This window comes from Triturus cristatus, chromosome 9 (assembly GCF_964204655.1).
Source record: "Triturus cristatus chromosome 9, aTriCri1.1, whole genome shotgun sequence".
Classification (NCBI taxonomy): domain Eukaryota; kingdom Metazoa; phylum Chordata; class Amphibia; order Caudata; family Salamandridae; genus Triturus; species Triturus cristatus.
This window is the reverse complement of record NC_140592.1, coordinates 355555529-355575581: the sequence shown is the minus strand read 5'-3', so window position 1 is coordinate 355575581 and position 20053 is coordinate 355555529. Positions and strand designations below refer to the sequence as shown.

General features: G+C 42.0%; 1 protein-coding gene across 2 annotated transcripts in view; it reads left to right on the top strand.

The window, feature by feature from the left end:
• The window catches only part of MAPKAPK3 (MAPK activated protein kinase 3), a 316126-nt gene that overhangs the window by 244106 nt on the left and 51967 nt on the right, over nt 1-20053 (top strand). For both annotated transcript variants that reach the window (XM_085625130.1, XM_085625131.1), the window contains one exon: nt 19779-19854. In XM_085625130.1, the coding sequence (XP_085481256.1) occupies nt 19779-19854 (76 nt within the window). The remainder of the gene's footprint in view (nt 1-19778; nt 19855-20053) is intronic.

The window sequence follows — 20053 nt, the reverse complement described above, 5'->3', positions numbered from 1 at the left end:
AAACAGGCATAACTGGACCTATGGTTACAGGCACCGTAACAGCTTCCAGATTCTTTGTCAGCTCTCTAATCTTTTCAGTCAGCTCTGTTGTAGTTCTGGCTAATTCTCTTGTATTCTCGTCACCACATTGATTCTCTCTCTCCCTGAAAGGATTACCACTTCTTAACTCAGGTGTCACATTTTCTGTCTCAATGATACGCAATGTATCTCTTATCGGAGAAAGAACTGGTGTACTCTCTTCTGGTTCTGGTCTATATGGAGGTGGTCTCTTGTAAATCATGTCATTCAAGACCTCATCCTCATATTCATTAACTCCATATCTTCTCACTTCTGCCTCAGGAACCCTTTCTGCTCCCTCGTCAACTGTTCTCATAGGATATAATCCCTCTGACATGCTAGCATCTCGCCATCTTTTCATTCGATCATGATGAGTTTCACGATCATGTCTCCTCCCGAACATATACCTATAGTTGCCTCCAGACCTCTGCTTTTCTCGCTCATGTACTTCTTCTTCCCATTCCTCAAACTGTGTCGGCCTTGGTCTTGGGTCAAGACATAACATCTCTTCCCGTAAATTTCTCAACACGGCCAGATTAAATGAACCATGTTCTGGAAATGCTAGGACACCATCTTCCTTTGTATACCTAACCCAATTCTCCAACCATATACAGGTATGATACCCATATCTCGCAGCCATGAAGGATGCAGGCGTTTTCGTTGGAGGTAACAATTCACCTTCTCTCGTTTTAACATCTTTATCCTTGTCGAACCAGCGTTTTATTTTTCCGAACAAAGATTTTTTTCTTTTTCTCTTCTTGGTAATACATTTTAACGTTTACCAAAACTTTCTAATCCCTTCCGTATTACAAATATACAATAAGAATTTTCAACCAATAACAGCGCGACTCACACTAACGCACCAATCCTGAAGCGTCTACGTCACTAGAATACCTCTTCCAATCCTTGCGCGGCTCACACCAACGCACCAATCCCAGCGCGAACACTATTCTGATCCAATATCCAATCAGAGCGCGGTCTGTTTGACGTCAGCAGTCGCTGCAGTCGCTTCTGTCTCCTGTTACTCGTCTACCCCTCCTTTACAAAATTTCTCCGTAGACTTCGTGTCAAATTCTTCAAAATCTATTAGTTACAACATATAAACATCTCCATTGTCTGCTTCGCTAACCACAGAATAGTAAAGGAAAATCTATTTCACAAGAATCCCGTTGACACAGTAGCACATCCCTCTACTCTACCCTTCTAACATGCATTCATTAACTGTTTCCTCTAGGACTTGTCCAATAGAGTCTACAATCAACTAAATGCTCATACATTCACGCACATTCATACAAGGAAAATATAGTACATACACACAGAATCCTTCCCGAGAACAGCGAACAATCTGTCCTGCTACAGAATTATAACACACGTTAACCAAGCAGCTTACCTCTGCTCAGTCCTTCAGACAAGCTCAGAAAATACCTATTACTTCTCCCGCGATAAGCTTTAACGGTGAACCTTACGGATCCCTGGGACTTAAGACCAGAGTTTCACAGATAACCTTCGCTACCATACGCACTCCCTTTATACCAGAAATATATTTCTAATAGTAACATACGACAATGTCACTAATTCCGAACCCAGACAATGTGACGCGCAACTTCAATTGTCACACGTTTTTTTCCCCTACAATCCCGTCTTTCCCGAGAGCAGTATATACTTCCCTCTGCCCTACTACGGAACTGCTACTAGCTCCCAAGTTCCAGAAGCACTACATATAACTCAACACGACTCCAACATATAGTATTAGTACATATACCAACATTAATCAATAATCAATAAGCCAATATACAAGCAATCTAATCAAATCAAGACAATCATCAATAACTATCAAATTCTGCTACCAGGAAATTGGTGCAGATCGGGGTGTACAAAATCTCCCTACTTCCACCGATAGAGTAATTTCACAGATACACGCACATACACTCATCATACACTTGGGCCCATTTTACTAACATACGCTCAAATACTCTATCAGCACTGAACCTGTGGAAAGAAAACTCCTAAACACCCTGCAGCTACACTGAGGTCGATAAGACCTAGTTATTGTAACTGTCCTGAGTCATGATCTAAACAATCTTTACAACAATAATCAAAATAGAGTACTCAATAATTGACAAGAAATAACCACCAACACTGTATTTAAAATTATGGTACTTTATCTAAAATTAGTCAAAGAAAATCAATTCAAAGAAAATCATTTTTCTCATAATTACCTATTCTAGCTAAATGTCAGAATGGGTCAGGACAGGTCTCTCAGTAGAAGTCTCCGAAGTCACCGTCCTCACAGCATAGATCCTCACCAACGCAGGTTTGGGAAGAAAATGGCAAAGTGGCAAAAACCCTCTCTAGGCTACCAATATTTATAATAATTTTAACAAAAGAAAGCAACATAAAATGTTTTAGATATCCGCTGAACCGCTGAGCAGAGCGAGCAGGAAAGGATGTAGCATCGCTACATTTGGAAAATCTCCGCTCAGAAAAATCACAAAAATAAAAAGACGGAAGACGGAACTAGAAATTCTAAATGTATCTTGTTCATGTTCATATTTCCTCGGAACCAGCATTATGATCACAAAGTCCATTAGGGCTCCTTTGTCCTCCAAGGTTACTCAGATGTATTTGGATATTCGCCCAGAACTGCTGTCCTCACGGAAATTTTTAAACCAGGCGAAGACTGTGGTCAGATGACTCTCGACCATGTTCAGCAAGGCCTTCTCATCGAAATTCAGTTACTCGAGCCCAGGCTGCAAACGGCAGCCATTTTATACTAGGCCAAAACGGACCATCTTAATTAAGAGACAAAAACAACATTACCACAGCATAGTGATTAAACAGTGTTAACCCCACTAATACCCTTATGTGTATGTAATTATCTAGCCTTTGCAACACAGAAAAGCATTAGTACACGACAATTCAAAAGCATTTTGTGCTTTAAAATAAACAGCACTCAGCAACGTTTATTTAATAAAACATGCACATTATTTAATAAGCAATACAAACGCGTTCCCACGTGTAATTTTCTCTTGTTAATTCGTGTTGGTTAGTCAAAACATTTACACAAAACAAATAATTAATAATTATGAATTAATATTTTTATTTTTGACAAATAGACAAACCAGAGCTTTTAGAAACCCAATAGATTTTCAACAGAAAACTCTGCTCCAGCAATGGCACCAGGAGTCATTCCATGTGTTGCTGCCAACAATCAGTACTTCCATCTTGTCTGTGTTCAGCTGCAGGCAGTTGTTCTTCATCCAGTCAGCGACATTTGTCATGCATATTTGAAAGCTGGTTCTGGTGGTGGTGGATTTGTCAGTGAGTGAGAGGATGAGTTGGGTGTTATCTGAGTAACAAATAATTTTGAGACCATGGGATCAGACGATGTTGACCAGCAGAGTCATATATGCATTGAAGAGTGTGGGCTGAGGGATGTGCCCTGGGGGACACCGCAGGTGACCTCCTTGGGTACAGAGGTGAAAAGTGGGAGGTGGATCCTCCGAGTTCTTGCAGTGAGGAATGAGATGATCCATCTGATTGCGTTCCGTTGGATGCCGATGTGGTGGAGTCTTTCGATCAGTGTGTGGTGGGATACGGTGTTGAATAATGCCGAGAGGCCAACGATGATCAAAACTGCTGTTTCTCCTCGGTCGAGGAGGACTCAGATGTTGTCGGTGGCTGCGATCACGGTGGTTTTGGTACTGTGATTGCTGCGGAAGCTGGATTGGGAGGTGTTGAATATCTGGTTCTGCTCCAGGTGTGTCATTGGTTGATTGTTGATGATCTTTTCAAGTATCTTCGCTGGGAATGGGAGCAGGGAGATTGGCCCGTAGTTTTGGAGTTCTCTGTGTCAGAAGAGGGTTTTTTGAGTAGTGGTCTGACTTCGGCGTGTTTCCAGGTGACGGAAACAAGCATCCTTGGGCCGGTCCAGGGAAAACCTGGCTTTGCAGTTCATGCTGGACTGGTCCCATGAGGAACAGGGTCATGACTGATTTGCATATATCTGTGTCTGAACTGGGGTGGCAAAGTGAGCTAAAGAAGGACGATGAGTTCAACACAGATCTCTGACTGGGAATGAGTGTCTGAAAAGTTTCGGCGCTCCATCCATCATCTACTTGTGTTTGCTTTGTTCATCCTAAGTTGGCAGGGTATACCCAGAAGTGGGTCTCTTGCTCACTTTGCCACTGGATTCAAGCTAGCCTGGCTGATGAGGGGTGTTACCCTGAAACTGGTCCCAGAATGCTTGTTTCCAGTCCAGGGAAGACCTGGCTTGGCAGTTCGGGCAGGACTGTTCCCATGAGGAACAGGGTCAAGACTGATTTGCATATGGCTGGGTCTGAACTGGGGTGGCAAAGTGAGCTAAAGAACGATGATGGATTCAACCCAGATCTGTGACTAGGGGTGAGTGTCTGAAAAGTTTCAGTGCTCCATCCATCATCTCCTTGTGTTTGCTATGTTTTTTTCGTTGGCAGCCGGGTTGGAGAATTACTTAATGATGTTGAAATAATCTTGGTGGTGTTGGTGCTGGTTTTGATACATGCGGCAATGGCTGTCTTCTTTGTTGCCCTCAGCAGGCGGTGGTAGAGGTTGAGGGAGGTCTTGAAGGCTGCCCTGTCAGAGACTGCTCGCTGTTCTGAGTCCTTGGGTGTACCAGCTGGTCTTTTTAGAGGATTTTTGCTGGATGTTGCTCTTGATGGGGACGATGCTTTCTACAAAGTTGGTGATCCAGCCATTGAAGTTTTTCACTCAGTGTTCAAGGTTGGTGGCAGTAGCGGGGTTGGAGGTGTTGAGGGCATTTGCCCAGCTGGTCTCTGAGATTTTGTTCCACCTCTAGTCTGGGGCATTCGTCATCTTGGGGGTGGTGGTGAGGGGTCTGGAGATGCTGAAGTGGACGATGGAGTGAGCAGTCCATGTGAGTTCTGTGACATAACTATATTTGACACAGTTGCCGGAGGTGAAAATTGGATCCAGTGTGTGTCCTGTGGTGTGTGTAGGATTGTGGATGATCTGGGTCAATCCAAGGCTGCTCATACTGTTGAGGAAGTGTGCAGTGTTTTTGTCATTGGGGTCGTTGATTTGGAAATTTAGGTCGCTGAGGAAGATGTAGTCCTTGGAGTCTAAGGGTAGTGGCACAATGAAGTCCGAAATGGTGTTGCAGAAGCTGAAGTGTGGGCCTGGGGGTTGGTATGCCAAGGTGCCTCAGATGGTTGTCTTATTGTCCGTCTGGAGCTTGAAGTTGAGATGTTCCATGGGGGTGGTGGTGACACACTGTAAGGTCTTTTTGTCGATGATGGCTGTTCCTCGTCCCGGCTTGTTGGTGTGCTGCTGGTGAGTGGTTTTATATCCATCAGGGATCGCTATGGCAATGTCTGGGGCGGATGTGGCGTTGAGCCAGGTCTCAGTGAGGAAGACTATTTTGGGTGCAAGGGTGGCGATGAGGTCCCATAATTCTGTGGAATGCTTGTATAGTGGGTGTGTGTTGAGGAAGACCCAAATCTCAAGTAGTTCACTTTTTAACTCTACTTTTATAATTTGACGGTTTAGATAGTATCTAGTCTGCTTCTTTTTTTTATTTTCTTAAAAATGTCCGTCGGTGCACAACAAAATAACCTGACAATTGTTCCAAAGACAAAAAAGATCAGGTCCCAGCACTGGTATTTCAAAAGTGATAAACATTACTTCAATACTACTCTAATCTGTATGCTTTTGCCAGCTGATATCAGAAAAGATTTTACTATTTCAGAGATTGCATCTATATTAATGGGCATGATACCAATAACCTAAAGAGCTTTGCATCCATTATCGAAGTGTGTACATTTCGTGCTCTAGGTTTTTAAAATGTGCTTTGCTGTTGGTTAAAATAGATGGGTACTTGAGAGTCATCATTTAGGAGTTAATCTATGTATCACTTACAGGCTAATCCATTGCCTGTATTTTGTTTGGTGGCTTGCTGTCAATGGTAGAAACAAAGTGCATTAGTACAGAGATCACTATTATCCTAGCATTTCTTGTGATAGCTGGCTGCTGATAACCTGTCTCCCTTCAGTTCCTGGCTTTCATCCTGCCACTAGTGATTAACTTCTTTGTAGAAATTATCAGCAAGTGAGATAAACAGATGTAGAAAGCTGAAGACCGTAAAACAATTAAAACAAACTTATTAAGAACCTGGAAATGAAAACACCATTTAAATTGTGTGAAAGCTAGAGTACAACATTAGATATTACCACTAAGGCCCTGATTTCAAGTTCCACCGTGCTGGGGTAGCTTTAAAGTTGCATGAAATTTTACTGTTATTGTGTGGCAAATTACCCGATTCCGGCGGCGAGGGTAGGTGAGCCTGCACACAATCTCCGGATTTCCGGACACTAACTGTTGGTGTCCCTTTTATTCCGCCGGAAATTGATGAGGCCATACTATTTAGGCCCTTAGGTTCCGTGACATCAGTGGGACATTGCCCACTGTATTACGATGTGGGAGGTAGGTTTTCCCCTCTCATTTTGTGTAGATAGCATTTGATACCCTGGTCCTGATGAATTGCCCTTGATCTTGCTGACAACAGAGGCAAGAAACATGTCGACCGAATGAGAGTAGGACGTAGGCATCTAGGCACTTAACCCCTAGCTTTACGCCACTCTATTGACTTTTAATCAGGCAATTTACCTACCAGAATAAATACAATTCAAGGAATAATTGACCTGTTTTAACTCACTTATACTACATCTACACTACTGGGCCCCTCACCCCCACTGCACCAAACGGCAGGGACAAAAGATCTCCGACAAAGAGCCCCATTTATGGGAGCCCGTCAGGCATTGCAGCGCCGGCCCGACGAGGAGCAAGCCCAGATGATGAAGCATGACACCTAGCTTGCTGGGTGTGTGAGGGCTCCAGTTCCGAAGTGGGTCTCCCCATCTGAATAATAGGATTCACTTATTGAACCTACATATCGAACCTAGTACTCGCTGACCTTATATGTCTCCTCACCCTTAGGACCTGCATACACATCTTTATACACATTGCCCTAGGCACATATGGTGTACCTGAAAAAAGCCCTATTGTCCCTCCTCTTGTTACATAATTTCACACAAGTACCATAGAATGAGGAACTACCATATGGGACCAAGTTTTCCGGTCATAAACCACGCAGAGTCCTCTAGTCCATTCAGTTTACTGCAGATACTTATCACATGCTCTGAGCAGGTGGTAAATGTGTGGGCGCGTCTGTAGGTGGGGTGTATTCTCCCCCTTGCTAGAAAAATAAAATGCAGAATGAGGCTACGCTGCAACTGCGATTTTTCTGTGCAAAACATAGGCCCACCAGGACTCAGTGTAGCAAAATTCCATGAGGTAATTGCACTCTGTGTGACTCATATCTGCCTCTAAATGCATGTTTAGCACAGTAAATTAACCTAAACATGTAAGATTGTCATTCTTCTTGTGATATGCCGTGAAGTATTTATTTTGAAACAGGAATATGAAAATAAGTACATGTGAGGGAGCTTGCTTCCTGTGCTCTGGGTAATAAGTACTACATCCTGGGATTTCATTTAAATAATCAGTGCACTCAAAGAATTGTAAACTTTCTCCAATGCATTTGATAGCAATGGTTTACAAAGGGGAAAGTCTAGGACTAGGTACACAGTGTTTGATGTACATGGAGTGAAACCCCTATCCATGTGCATGCAGCACGTCGCACTACACACTACCTTACGCACAGAAATGAAACACAGTATCTCCCAATCCTGGATTTTGATGAATCCGATAACCAAACAATTGTTAATGAAACAAAATTTATAAATAAGAATAATACATCAGCACGGTTGTGATCAAACCACCAGTTAAGCCCAAAATCAACATTGCATAACCAATCACCTCGCGTGCAGCATAACAATCCATCTCATTTCATTTCATTAGTCTTTATTCGATTAAAAATCATAAAAGACACAGTATCGACAGTATACAAAGCCCACATCAATAAATTACATAAAAAAATATTAAATATACCAAGACTAATGTAATGACAATGAATCAATACAAAGCCATAATCCAGAAAACATACGACCCAATGATAAATTTTAAGTCTGCAAATATTTCCTTCTTATGACCCAACACAAGGACCAGAACTTCGCCATGGCAACTACAATAACCTCCTTTGTGTCGCACTTAAAAATGCGCAGAGCTGTTTGCGCAGAACATATACCTAACTGTTTGCACAGGGGCTTAATCCACTTCATACTGGGTACTCTATACGCTGGGCAAACAAATAGCACATGTGGAATGGTCTCTGGAATCCCTGGGCAACAGTGACAGGAAGTATCCATATTTGAACCCTGATTATGACCCCAATTTTTAGTAAATGATTTTAAAGCTAAGCATCCAACTCTAAATTGGTGGTACAACTTCCTGTCTCCAGTTCCAATAATAGTATCCCAATAGGGTTCCAGTGAGTAAACCACCTTATGGTCCATAAAGAGATCAGTTAGTGAGCCCCCAGGGATCTGAGCGTAAGATTTAGATTGGGACATCTCAACATACAGTCTCTTTAGCTCTATCTTCGACGGGAAGGGATTCCCTTCTGGATCTAACCAAAGTTGTCCTAGGTTCATAGCCATAAGGACAGCTTTGATTTTATAGAGCCAAGGGATTTGGCGGGACTTATCCACCCCTATAAGATGTTTAAGAGCCAAAGCATAGGGTGCTAACTCTGGGGTGGTCCACAAGCGTCTCCAATAAGCCAAAGGTCTATACCCTGCTATCTTTTCAAATGATACACTCCCCAGATCCTGCATCAGTGGTTTTAGGGGTGTAGATTGGGGTAGACCAGTTAAGGATCGCAGAAACTTATTTTGAGCAAGTACCAAGGGTTGCAGGTTTTCAAATCCCCAAAGTTCCGCACCATAAAGTATTGACGCTCTAACCTTCCCATGATACAACTTCATTACTGGAGCTATAGGTTTTGTTAAAGAGGATCTGTGTTCTTTTAGGAGTGCTCCCGCTAGTTGATTGTGTTTGATTACCGAGACATCCAACTGAGGGTTCCAATTAAGTCTCCGTCCCAGAGTCACCCCTAAATATGTAAAAAAAATCTGTTTGTTCGATAGGGGCATTATTCATTCTGAGTGATATTCTAATTTTTTTCCTCTTATGTAGGACCATAAATTTTGTAATCCCAACATTAACCTCCAACTCATTATCACTACAAAAGAGTTGGAAGCGATCCAGAGCACGTTGAAGGCCATTTTTAGTTTTGGACTATAAGAGTATCGTCCGCAAACATTAAAATCTGTATTCTTGACCCAGCAAGTGTGGGGGCATCCGTGGGGTAATCAGTGAAATAGGGGACGACATTGTTAATAAAAAGGGAGAATAAGGTGGGGCAAGCACGCACCCCTGACGCACACCTTTAACCACTTTAAAACTATTTGTGGTCTCCCCTTGCCCTCCCCATCTCACACAAGCAGAGTTATTTTCATGAAGCCTGATAATAAATGATAAAATCTCTAATGGCATCCCAGCCCTCTCCAAAGATTCCCAAAGCTTGTTCCGTGGAACCAAATCAAAGGCGGATTTAAGGTCCACAAATTCTGCATATAGGACACCGCCACCCAGCACTACTGTATTCCAATACAGCATCATAAAACGGAGTACCTGGTCAATAGTGCTGACATGGCTCCGAACACCCGCCTGATAATTTGATAATATATCATTTTCATCCATCCACTCTGCTACCCGATTAAGTACAATTTTGGCCACCAGCTTCTGGGTAGTATCAATCAGGCTGATAGGCCTATAGTTGGATGGCAGGGCCCGATCGCCCTTTTTATATATAGGGATGATTTCAGCCCCCGCCATGAATCTGGTATGGGGGCACCTCCTGCAATACCATTAATCAATATTTGGATATATTTAACCCAATTTACACGATCAATTTTAAAAATATCGGATGGGATCCCATCCGGGCCTGGTGCTTTCCCGGCCGGTAAACCCTCCATTACATGCTCCACCTCTGCGTAAGAAAATGATGATGCTCCCACTCTTGTGTAGGGCAAAGAGGAAAACGGGATCATCAGATTAGTGCAGGCGAACTGGGTCTCAAAAAAGAGAACCCAGTCGTCAGGGGATACATGATTCACCGGATTAGGGTTATCAATACCACTTCCCCATTTGTTGAGGTTCCAGAATTTACTCCAGTTCCTATCCCAACATGATGACAACAAATCCCTCCAACGTGACTCGTCAAACATCCTTTTCGCTAAATGTTCGGTTTGCTTATATGCCACACGACATCTCCTAATTTCTGGAACTTGCCCCACTTTAATTGCACAAGATAAAGCCCTGAAAGCCCTCTTACAGTCCCCATTGTACCACTTAGCCGACTTATATATTTTATTTTTATTGACACAATTGGGGTTTGGGCCTGATTTAAAAAGGATTGACCTCAGCTTCTTGACCATTACTAAATGGAGTGCTGTTAACCCTTGAACATTGACTCCTACATCGTCTAGATTTAACTGGGTAACAGCAGCAAGGGTGTCCGATAAAATTTGCCTCATCATAGAGCATTTTACTTCATCATTTACAATGTGGTCCCACTTAACTCTTCGACTATTATTAGAGACTAAAATAGAGGACGGAACACCAACTTTCTCAGTTACTACTCTCTCTTCCGTGGAAACTTCCAACTGAACTAAAAGTGGGTCGTGATCATTCTCTGTCCTAGCTCGTACCTCCATATCAATCAATTTAGACCACAGTTCAATATTTAAAATAAAATAATCTATCCTGCTATGCTTTGTACCCATATTATAAGTAGGTTTACCCTGAGGGTCTGATTTAGACCTACCGTTAACTGCCCGGAGCCCAAACTCCATCTCACAAACGAAAAACTTCAGTAGTCCACCACAAACACCTCAAAAACATGCAACACACAGGAGCATTCCACCCTATTCATACTTGCACTCCAAATCATACACAACAGACTTCTCTGCAACATCGCGCTACCGGGAGTGTCACTAGAAAATTCACTATCTCCCTATACTGGCACAAAGGGAAAAAGAAACAAGGGTCTCTTAGCAAAAAGGAAGTGCTCTTCAACATGCAACAATCCTCTGCTACCAAGATTTGTGGAAACAAAATCAGACCAGAATTTGTGACACACCAAAATTTGCATCATTCTGTTTTTCCATGGTTTACTGGATCGGAGACGGTGCTAAACCTTAATTTCCTAAGGCAGTATCTCCCTGGATTAAGGCACCTCGCCAAATCTCAATTGGCAGAGTAAAAACAGTTAATTAAATAATGGGGTCTACTTAATAATTGTGTTCTAGATCAATGTAGAGTTAAAGGGTTTTATTACACAAAATAAGTGGCATACAGTCAATACCATGAAGGCTCTTAGATGCAAAGAGTTTCAATGGGCAGCAAAATTATAATAAAATCAGGCAGCATCCCCAGGAGCACAAGACAGCTTTGAAAATCTCTGGCTCACCCCCAAAATCAAGAGGTTCTTATACAGAAGTTTTGCATAGTAAATTAGAGAAATTTCAAAATCACTGTGATGTGATCAAAAGTATAATTTCTTTAGCAAATCAGGACACAAAAATAGTACACCCCTTACCTTAACACATAAGCAATCAATCAATCAGGAGTTTATATAGTGCGGCTACTCACCCGTGTGGGTCTCAAGCATCATCCCATTTCTAAACAATTTATTCAATACTCTCTTTGCTAATGTCATCCAGAGATGTTCAAACAAATACGAAACATTTAGACAATAAGACTTTTCCCTATAAATGAACCCAGTGAAGAAACTACATGAGATAGATGCTTGTTTGCACCATAGCACGTTCAACATGAACAAGGCAACTACTGCAGTGGAAATAAACTATTATATCATCAGCTAAACAATGTTGTGAGACGCCTGAGAGGAGAGGATGTTTACGGGGGAGCAGGAGTGAGTAATGGAGATGGCATCCATTTTGTTCAAGAAGGAGACTTGCACAGACATGTGACCTACATAAAATACATTTACCTCACTTCTAAAGATCATATGAAATCCGTTTCAATTACAACTATATTAATTCAGTCTGTATATGTAGGATTATTTGTGAAATTGCATATTATATGCCAATATTAATGCACCAAAATATAAAATGGAAAAATATTCCACAGGAGCATATATTACTATTACAGAAATAAAGATGCTGGACATGTTCAAGCATAGGGTGGATGGGCATGAGAAGAGATTGTTACCAATATTCCAGAAAGAACATTGATTGTTTGGGCTTGGACACTGAAGTATTAAATTCACTTATGAAAATATTTCTCTAAATGTTGTCGTCTCCCAGACCGGCGCCCCTTTCTCCAGAACTGCATAAGCCTCGAGAAAACAAAAAGAGGGAATTCCACAAGAAATGAACTGAGGACAGGCGAGAGTCTTATGCCTCACAAATGTGCATGGAGTGCAGGAATAGAAAGGCAGGGATACATCCATTATGCCCTGACGAAGGCCCCAGACCCGAACTGGCTCATAGCGCGGGCCGAAACATGTTGGCACGATCTTTTCAGGTTATTTGAGTAGTTTTTCAAAACAAACCTCAATATATGCTTTTATCCATACCCCAGGTACCCTAGGAATAAAGGAATACTTTTGGGTATACCTGTAGGTACTTTTAACTATTATCCCCCATATGGATCCCTGCTTATCCAGTTATTCAATCTAAGAACTCCTATTTCTATCTGTGGTTGAGTCCGCCCTGGTGTGGATAGGCACTGATGAGGAAGCATGCCACAATAAGTGAGTGAGGTGTCTACTCCAATATCTTTGGATACCTCAGAGGTTTGAGGAGGGACCTCCCTTGGCATATTTCGGTTGTCCTTGTGTATGGGAAGCAATGAATATTTCCCTTCGCTCAAATGTAATTTTGTCAGCAAAGGGTCTGTGTTTAGGGCAGAGTGTATATTCCTTCTTATTCCTTCCCATGTCCTTCTGTGTAACTGCTTGCATTCTTTCCGACCGGATCTGTGTTAAGTGGTCCTGTGTCAGACTCTGTGTTTTTGGGTTTGTAAACCTTGTTACCTAGATTTCGTTGGCTTAGCGCTAACCTTCTACCATCCCTAACTCTCCATCAGACACCTATTTTTTTCAATGTCTTTCCCAAAATGTATAAATTCTGCCCTCACCTGCTACCTCCTTCCCTTTTCAGCAGCTTATTTCCCCACTTTTCTGCTTCCCCCTTCTCTAAAAAAATACTTAACAGGGGTCTCCAACCTTTTCTGTACTGAGAGGAACACATTGAAGAGCTACTAACATTAGTAGTGTTGAATAATTTCAATTTTGTTATATGTATATTAGTTAAACGAAGCAAAATATTTCTAATTCAATGAGCTGGGCTGCACACACGCGATTTGCCTAAAATTGGCTACTGACTACGAATCAATTTTGGAGAAAATCAATCCATTCACAAAGTTTATTCCATATACCCTCTACTGTGTTCTCCTTTTCACTCTCATGTCACATCTAGAAGTTTGAGAAGGCCTTGGAGCAAGCAGCATAAAGCACTATACGTGCAACTATCATAAAATAACACCTCTGTCTGTGTGTATTGGTGACTCCATGTAAGAGTATCTACATCTATGGGTGACAGTAGGTCAGTGTGCATTGGGGGACTTTGTGTCTGCTGCTCTGCATATGTGGATGTCCGTGTTTGTGTTGGGGTGTGTCTTTGAATATCTGTAGGAATGTTACTCTGCATATTTGACTATGCATATCATATATGCTACTGTCTGCATGTGTAAATGTTGTGTGTTTCTCTGCTCTTTACATGTACAACACAAAAGCCAAACTTATAGGTTTGGTCAGCGCTTATTTCATTATGATCAAAGGAGACTTGTGGTACGCTGTTTACATTTAGTATGCAGGTGAAATCCGATTTCTCTGAAAATATTTTTCAGGCCAAGGAGAACTTTATTTTTCATGAACGGTGCTGGATTGGTGTTGAGTTGAACACAATCAACCGACATATGTTTCGCTCAGGTAGGAAACTTTTTTAGTGCAGCTCAGAGGCTAAATTGTTAATAGGTCAGGAGGACTTCACGGTGGTAAATGCTAGGTCAGGCGTGTCTTACCCATCTACAGAGAGCACAGATCCAGCCTCACCTTCGGGTATAGAGTCTGCTCATCCTGGTTTTCTGGTCCGTATGTCAAGGAGCAACATGCACATGGATCTCAACCCTTTATTCCCTTTGCTGTTGCTTCTAGCATGGCAGTGCTCTCATGGGGACAGCTCGAGACCCTTCCCCAATGCTTGTTTCATTGGGTAACATTCTCGGGACATCCCGCAGCAGCTTCCCCCCCCTCTCTGCAGGTCCTTGCAGGAGCTGATGGAAACCGGAGTTGGCAGTCACTTGTCTGTAGTTCAAAAGGTCAGCGCCCAAGTTGTTCGGTTATTTCTTCCTGTTTTCCTCGGTTATGACCCAACTCCTTATTTCCCCAATTTAGTTTCAGGAGTGCTTACAGAGACGTGTGTATGTTTCTGTTTATCTCAGTGCTAGTCATGTTGTGTTGAGTCTCGGTGAGCATGCTGGGGTTAAAGCAGGGTATGGTGGTTTTCTCGTGTTGTCAGCAGTGGAAAGCGCCATACAATTGCCACTAGAATACAATACAATAAAGTACTTGTACTTTATTCTCATTAAATACATTGGGTAACCACGAATCATTGTAGAGATTGTTGCAAACAGCCTGGCAGAGTGCTTTCAGATTCTCCCCCACTCTACATCCCCTCCTTTCATTCTTCTGGGAAATTGCATCAGGGCTGCCTGCCAGCAGTATTTATGGCCAGCTCAGATGTTTGACACATCATGGAGGGATTCTATGTTCCTCTTTCTCAGAATAATACAATTTATTAGTGGTTCTGTTAACTTTCCGTATTTCCTTCCCCTATAAAATATTTTCGTTCGTTTTTTTAAAACTGCCACATATTTTGCAGAAACGTTGAAAACCGCATGGTTCTCTTGGGCTCACAAGTTTATTTATTGACTTGCGTTTTGTGCCAATGCATTGTGCCTTCTGGCAGTTTTGGGACACGCGAGAGAATTCATTCCATATAGACAGTAGCTCTAAGCATGGTCTTCCATATGTGAGACTTAGTCTTAAAGTGGGTAGTTAGGTTGTGGCCCATCTTTTTAACAACTTGTCCTTCCCCACTTGGTTGGGCCTACAGTCCTATCCCGTTGTGCTTTGTGGATTTTCTCCAGAGCGGGCACGACTTTCACATCTAGTTAAGAACCGATAACCCCAACATTCGAGGAAAAGCATTCGTAATCAGCCTGGCATAATACCTTTTTTACTCCGATAGAGGGATGGTAAAATATCAATTAAATGATTTCACAGCAATTTTTGGATGAAATGTTTTTAGTGAAATTTACTTAAAACACAGAAGTTCTCTATATCCAAAGGACAGCAAGGGAATGATTGAGACCATTAGCTGGGCGCCATTACTTAAACAATAAATATGCCATCCTACTCCCCTCCAATACCACCCCTCTCCATGCATCAACAACCATGAGCGGTAAATAAAGAAAACACTTTGGCATGCATGAGAAATGGCCTAGCACATTTGTTGTACTGGTATTTTATCGGTCCTAATTTCCTCTCTGGCTCTAAAACCCTTGGGTTTGCCCCTGAAGGATAACTTTAACACCCTGGAGTAGCAAGGGCACGTAAGCTCCCTGATTTATTTTGGCAAGTAGTACATAAATTGTTTCCCTTCAGTCTTCTGGGCATCAATTTTCTGACCCCGCGATCTAGAGATTTTCTCCATACCCAAGAGGTCCCATTTCTATATAACCACTCTCTAAACTGAGAGACTCAGTGTTAAAGAAAGCATCTTGCCCCTCCTGCAGTCCAGGTGGTGTCTGTTTAATAATTTTAGGAGTGTGGAAAGAGTGAATCTGGGAATAGTGGTGACAAACATGCTCTCAGTTGAGTCAAGGATTTCTGTAAAAAACGAGGTATGGTAATGGAGCCCTACAACTATGCCAGCACCTCTCTGACCTCCGGGAATCCCACGCATGGCGACGACAATTGTGTAATACCAGTACCATGCAGTTATGAATGCAGCTTCTTTTCCTGCAATGTGCCCAGTGCCAGAGTGTATCCTTGAGAATATTTCCTCCCACTTGTCTCCTGTTGTCCTAAATTTATATGACAGTGTTTCTGTCCTGGAGATACTGTCATTGGGATGTCTATGAGAACTCTAAAAATCTTGGAGATAATGTTTTTCATAATCTTTTTCCATCAGAAGCCATTTCTTAAATGTTTTAGAGGGAGGCTAGTTTGAGGTTTAATAAAATGATAATTATCCAGTGCCGTATTTGATGATAATGAAATCTCTGCACCTCCGGCAAACCAATCGATTGGGGAAGCTGATAACTGGTCTTGTGGAGTGAAGATTAGCATCTGGCACTTTTGCAAGTTGATGCTAAATCAAAACTCCTCATCATAATGCTCCAATTGTTTATTTGGCGGAGGTAACATGTGAATGAGGTTAGTCACTGAAAACATGTCTGCATACATAGTCAATTTGCAGTCACCTCTAATGATCAACAGGCCACTTATGTTGACAATAACGTCCACCATTTCTGACACTGAGTCCATGGTGAGAGCATATAATAATGTCGCAAAGGTGCATCTCTGTCCCATTGCTCGTCAATAAATTAATTGAGGGCTTGTAAAGTGTGGCTACTCTCCAGTGAGGGTATAAAGGCACTAGGGGTGAGGGGGGCTGCTGGTTGGACTGGGTGGAGGATCATTCGAAGAGCCAGGTCTTGAGGTCCTTCCTGAATTGGGTCAGTGACACTGATTGCCTGAGGTGCAGTGGCAGGGAGTTCTATGTCTTCGCGGTGAGGTAGGAGAATGATATTCCTCCGGTTCTGGTCTTGTGGATCCTGGGGATGGAGGCAAGGGCGAGTTGGGAGGATTGGAGTTGTCTGGTGGGTACGTGGAATTTGAGGCGGTGCATCAGGTACGCTGGTCCTTTGTTGTCTTCGCAACAATATTTGTGAAGCGGACACCCCCATTGACCTTATCATATGTAGTAGGGTTTGAGTATCCACTTTGGAGATTTTCTTGGAATCTGGAACCAAAACCAAAAGCTTCTAGTGTTTTACCCAGAAATTTCCAGTTGACCTGGTTTGGTACCTTCTCATAGTCAAGTGCCTTAAACAGGTATTTTTGGATTCTCTGAAATTTCTCTATTACACATATTAACTTTTTTTGTGTTGTCCCCAGTGATTTACCCAGGGATAAAGCCTGAGTGGTTAGAATAAATTTGACCTGGTAGTATAGGCCCTACCTTGGCTTCTAAGACACCTGTTTGCAGTTTTGCATCTACGTTTAATAAAGAAATGGGTCTGAAGGAGCTCCATAGAATGTAGTTCTTGCCAGGGTTGGAGATAACAGTAATTATGGCCTCGTTTATAGATTAAGCCATTAATCCAGTATTTGAGAATGAGTTGAATATTCGTGTCCAATATTTAATAGCGAGCATTTTGAAAGTCTTGTAAAACAGCATGAAGCTATAAAGGACAGTGGATTTCCCGCTCTTCAATCTTGCAATTCTAGAGATTATTTCTTGTGTTTCAGTGCGTCGTTCTAATTGTTCTGCATGCTTAAGCAACAATTATTCCGTCTCTCGGCTCAGCCAGCACGTACCAGCATCAATGGGGCTTAAAAACACACCTTCCCCCTGGTATAATTTATTATACAAGGTTGTAAACACCCTTGCTATTTCAGAGTTGTCATTCCTCAGTGTCCCACCCTTGTCTCTACTGGTGTCTGTTCTGTCCCTCACTATTTTAGCTTTCCTCTTACAAGCCAATCGTTTCACAGCCCCGCTGCCCCCACTTTAGTAATTTTGTTTTTTCCTATGCAGTGCATATTCAGCCTTATGATAATCTGAGGACATGACATGTGGCCTAAATCTACACCAAATTTTAGTAGATTTAATCGTTATGTATCCCTTCCAATTTTTTTCCAGAAGGAATTTCAGGTGTTCCCTTGCTGCTTGTCTTTTCTTATTTCGCTTAGCGAAGGCCATGTCGAAGTAGTCTTTTATTTGAGCTTTCAGTACAACCTAGTGAATTCTGCTGAATAAGTCCCCATTATCATTGACTGCTATCTATAAACTAATACAGTCTTGTATTTTTTCTCTGATGAACTATGCATGCATTAACCTATCTTGTAACTACCAGTGGCCATAAAGACATCTATGTGTAGGAATGAAAATCCTCCCTAAATTGGGGTGTTATCTGAGAAACAACTATGGCCAGTGTCTGTGTTGTGTCCAGAAGCATAGAGGATGCAACCAGAAAGTGATCCATGCAGGTGCCTGATCTATGCATTTGTGAGAAGAATATGTAGTCATTTTGGTTAGGGTGCTGAGTGTGCCAGATATCCACCAGTCCCATGTTTCATAGCCACTCCTTGCCTTCTCCTGAAAGTGAACTAGTGTGTCGAATCCTAGAGGATCTGTTCTCATTTCTGTCATTATGTTAAAATCTCTTCTATTACTGTGTAACACTAAGATATATGCAATTGCCTTTTTAAGGAACAATTTTTGTCCTCTGCAAGGTACATAGATATTGACCACAGTAAATTTGCAGGCACCCGTTCTGAGCACCACAGCCAAAGATCTGCTCTTGTTGTCTGGTATAACTGTATCACTTTACACAGGGAAATCTGAGAGATAATTATTGTGACTCTCCCAGTGTTGAGGGGCCCAGGAAAAATCCTCTTTGGGAAAACAATTAGATTGAAGATCGAACCTATCTATCTTCAGCCAATTTGTTTCCTGAATTAGACCACATACCCCCTTTCAATTCATATAATATATTTAACACTTCTAGGTAATTTGCTAGAACTTCAAGGCCTTCAGCATTAAAACGAATACATTTCATCATGAAGCTGCACAGTGGCGCAGCCAATATGCACTTGTAAGTATGCAATGCATAGTCCACTCCATTGCCTACCCAAGAGCTTGCAAGTTGAGCCTTCCCACTGTGGATTCCCCCACCCTCCCAAACTCACAACAATAGTAATAACACAGCAACATTTCAACTTGTAACACTGTGTGCAAAAATACCCATAAAACAATGTAATAGGGGATTCCTTCCTCCTTTGTAATAGCCTGCAAATCCGGCCTTATGCCTGCTGGTGGATGACTTACCTTTGTACACAGGGTTGGTTTTACGAGTACAAGAACCCATACTTTCAGGGGGTTCCCTGTTTTTGTCTGGGGTGCACTTTTGTGGCGTGTCTTCATCTGCAGCTGTTCGTTGATGTTTGACATCATGAAAGAGTGTTTTTGTGTCTAAAACAACAAGATGATGGAAGGAAGGTTTGAATTAATCTCAGCCACGGGGCCCCATTCAAGACCATTTTTGTTTGGTCAATCTGATGACTCTTTTATCTGTGTGCTTGTATTACCTGGTGCCTAATTGTTCAGATAATGCGATGCACCATATAAATATTGTTTCATTTAAATTTCTAAAATAATTTGAACTTGAACACTTTCATTTGCCTACAGAGTTGTGCACCTGTGTTTTTCCTGGGTGTGCGTCCTGGTATGTAAGAGGAGGTTCAGTGTTAGCTATTTGCTAAGCCGCCAAAGGGGTGATGCTTAATTGATACTAACACACTAATATTTTCTGTCCTCTAGCTCCAGAAGTCCTTGGCCCTGAGAAGTATGACAAGTCGTGTGACATGTGGTCCCTAGGAGTCATCATGTACATCCTGTAAGTATCTGCTGGACACAGGCAGGTGTGGACTCTGCATTGCATAATGTTTTGGTAGATGGACATCTATGGAAGGAGTATGTTACCTAATTCTTCTTGTGACATATAAGGTATAATATCCCATATATTACTTTACACGCTGAAACCTAGATCTGAATATCGACACAAGATCCATCAGACACCGTTTCATCAAATTCAG